The 259-nt window shown below is 57.5% G+C and overlaps 1 protein-coding gene across 1 annotated transcript in view; it reads left to right on the forward strand.

Moving 5' to 3' along the window:
• Positions 1–55: 55 nt before the first annotated feature.
• Positions 56–259, forward strand: part of POLR2E (RNA polymerase II, I and III subunit E) — a gene marked incomplete at its 5' end in the record, with an annotated part of 976 nt that continues 772 nt past the window's right edge. Inside the window, one exon of the mRNA XM_029086758.1 lies at positions 56–106. Coding sequence (XP_028942591.1) covers positions 56–106 — 51 coding nt within the window. The remainder of the gene's footprint in view (positions 107–259) is intronic.

The raw sequence follows: 259 nt of genomic DNA on the forward strand, positions 1-259 counted from the left end.
GCTGCCACGAGGAGCCAGGCGCTTGCTAACCTTACACTCTCTCCCCTGTTTACAGCTGGTCCCCGAGCACGTTGTCATGACAAAGGAAGAAGTGACTGAGCTGCTGGCCAGATAGTATCCTTTGTGTGCCCCTGCCCGGGTGTGAGGTGTGATTGCTTTGGGCTGAAAATGAATCCCTCTGCACACGGTGGCTCATTACCGCGTTCCGTGAGCTGTGCTAACGAGGGGGCACCTGGGTCCATTGTGTGTCTGCTGGGGG

Source organism: Antrostomus carolinensis, unplaced genomic scaffold (genome assembly GCF_000700745.2).
Source record: "Antrostomus carolinensis isolate BGI_N321 unplaced genomic scaffold, ASM70074v2 scaffold33859, whole genome shotgun sequence".
NCBI lineage: Eukaryota > Metazoa > Chordata > Aves > Caprimulgiformes > Caprimulgidae > Antrostomus > Antrostomus carolinensis.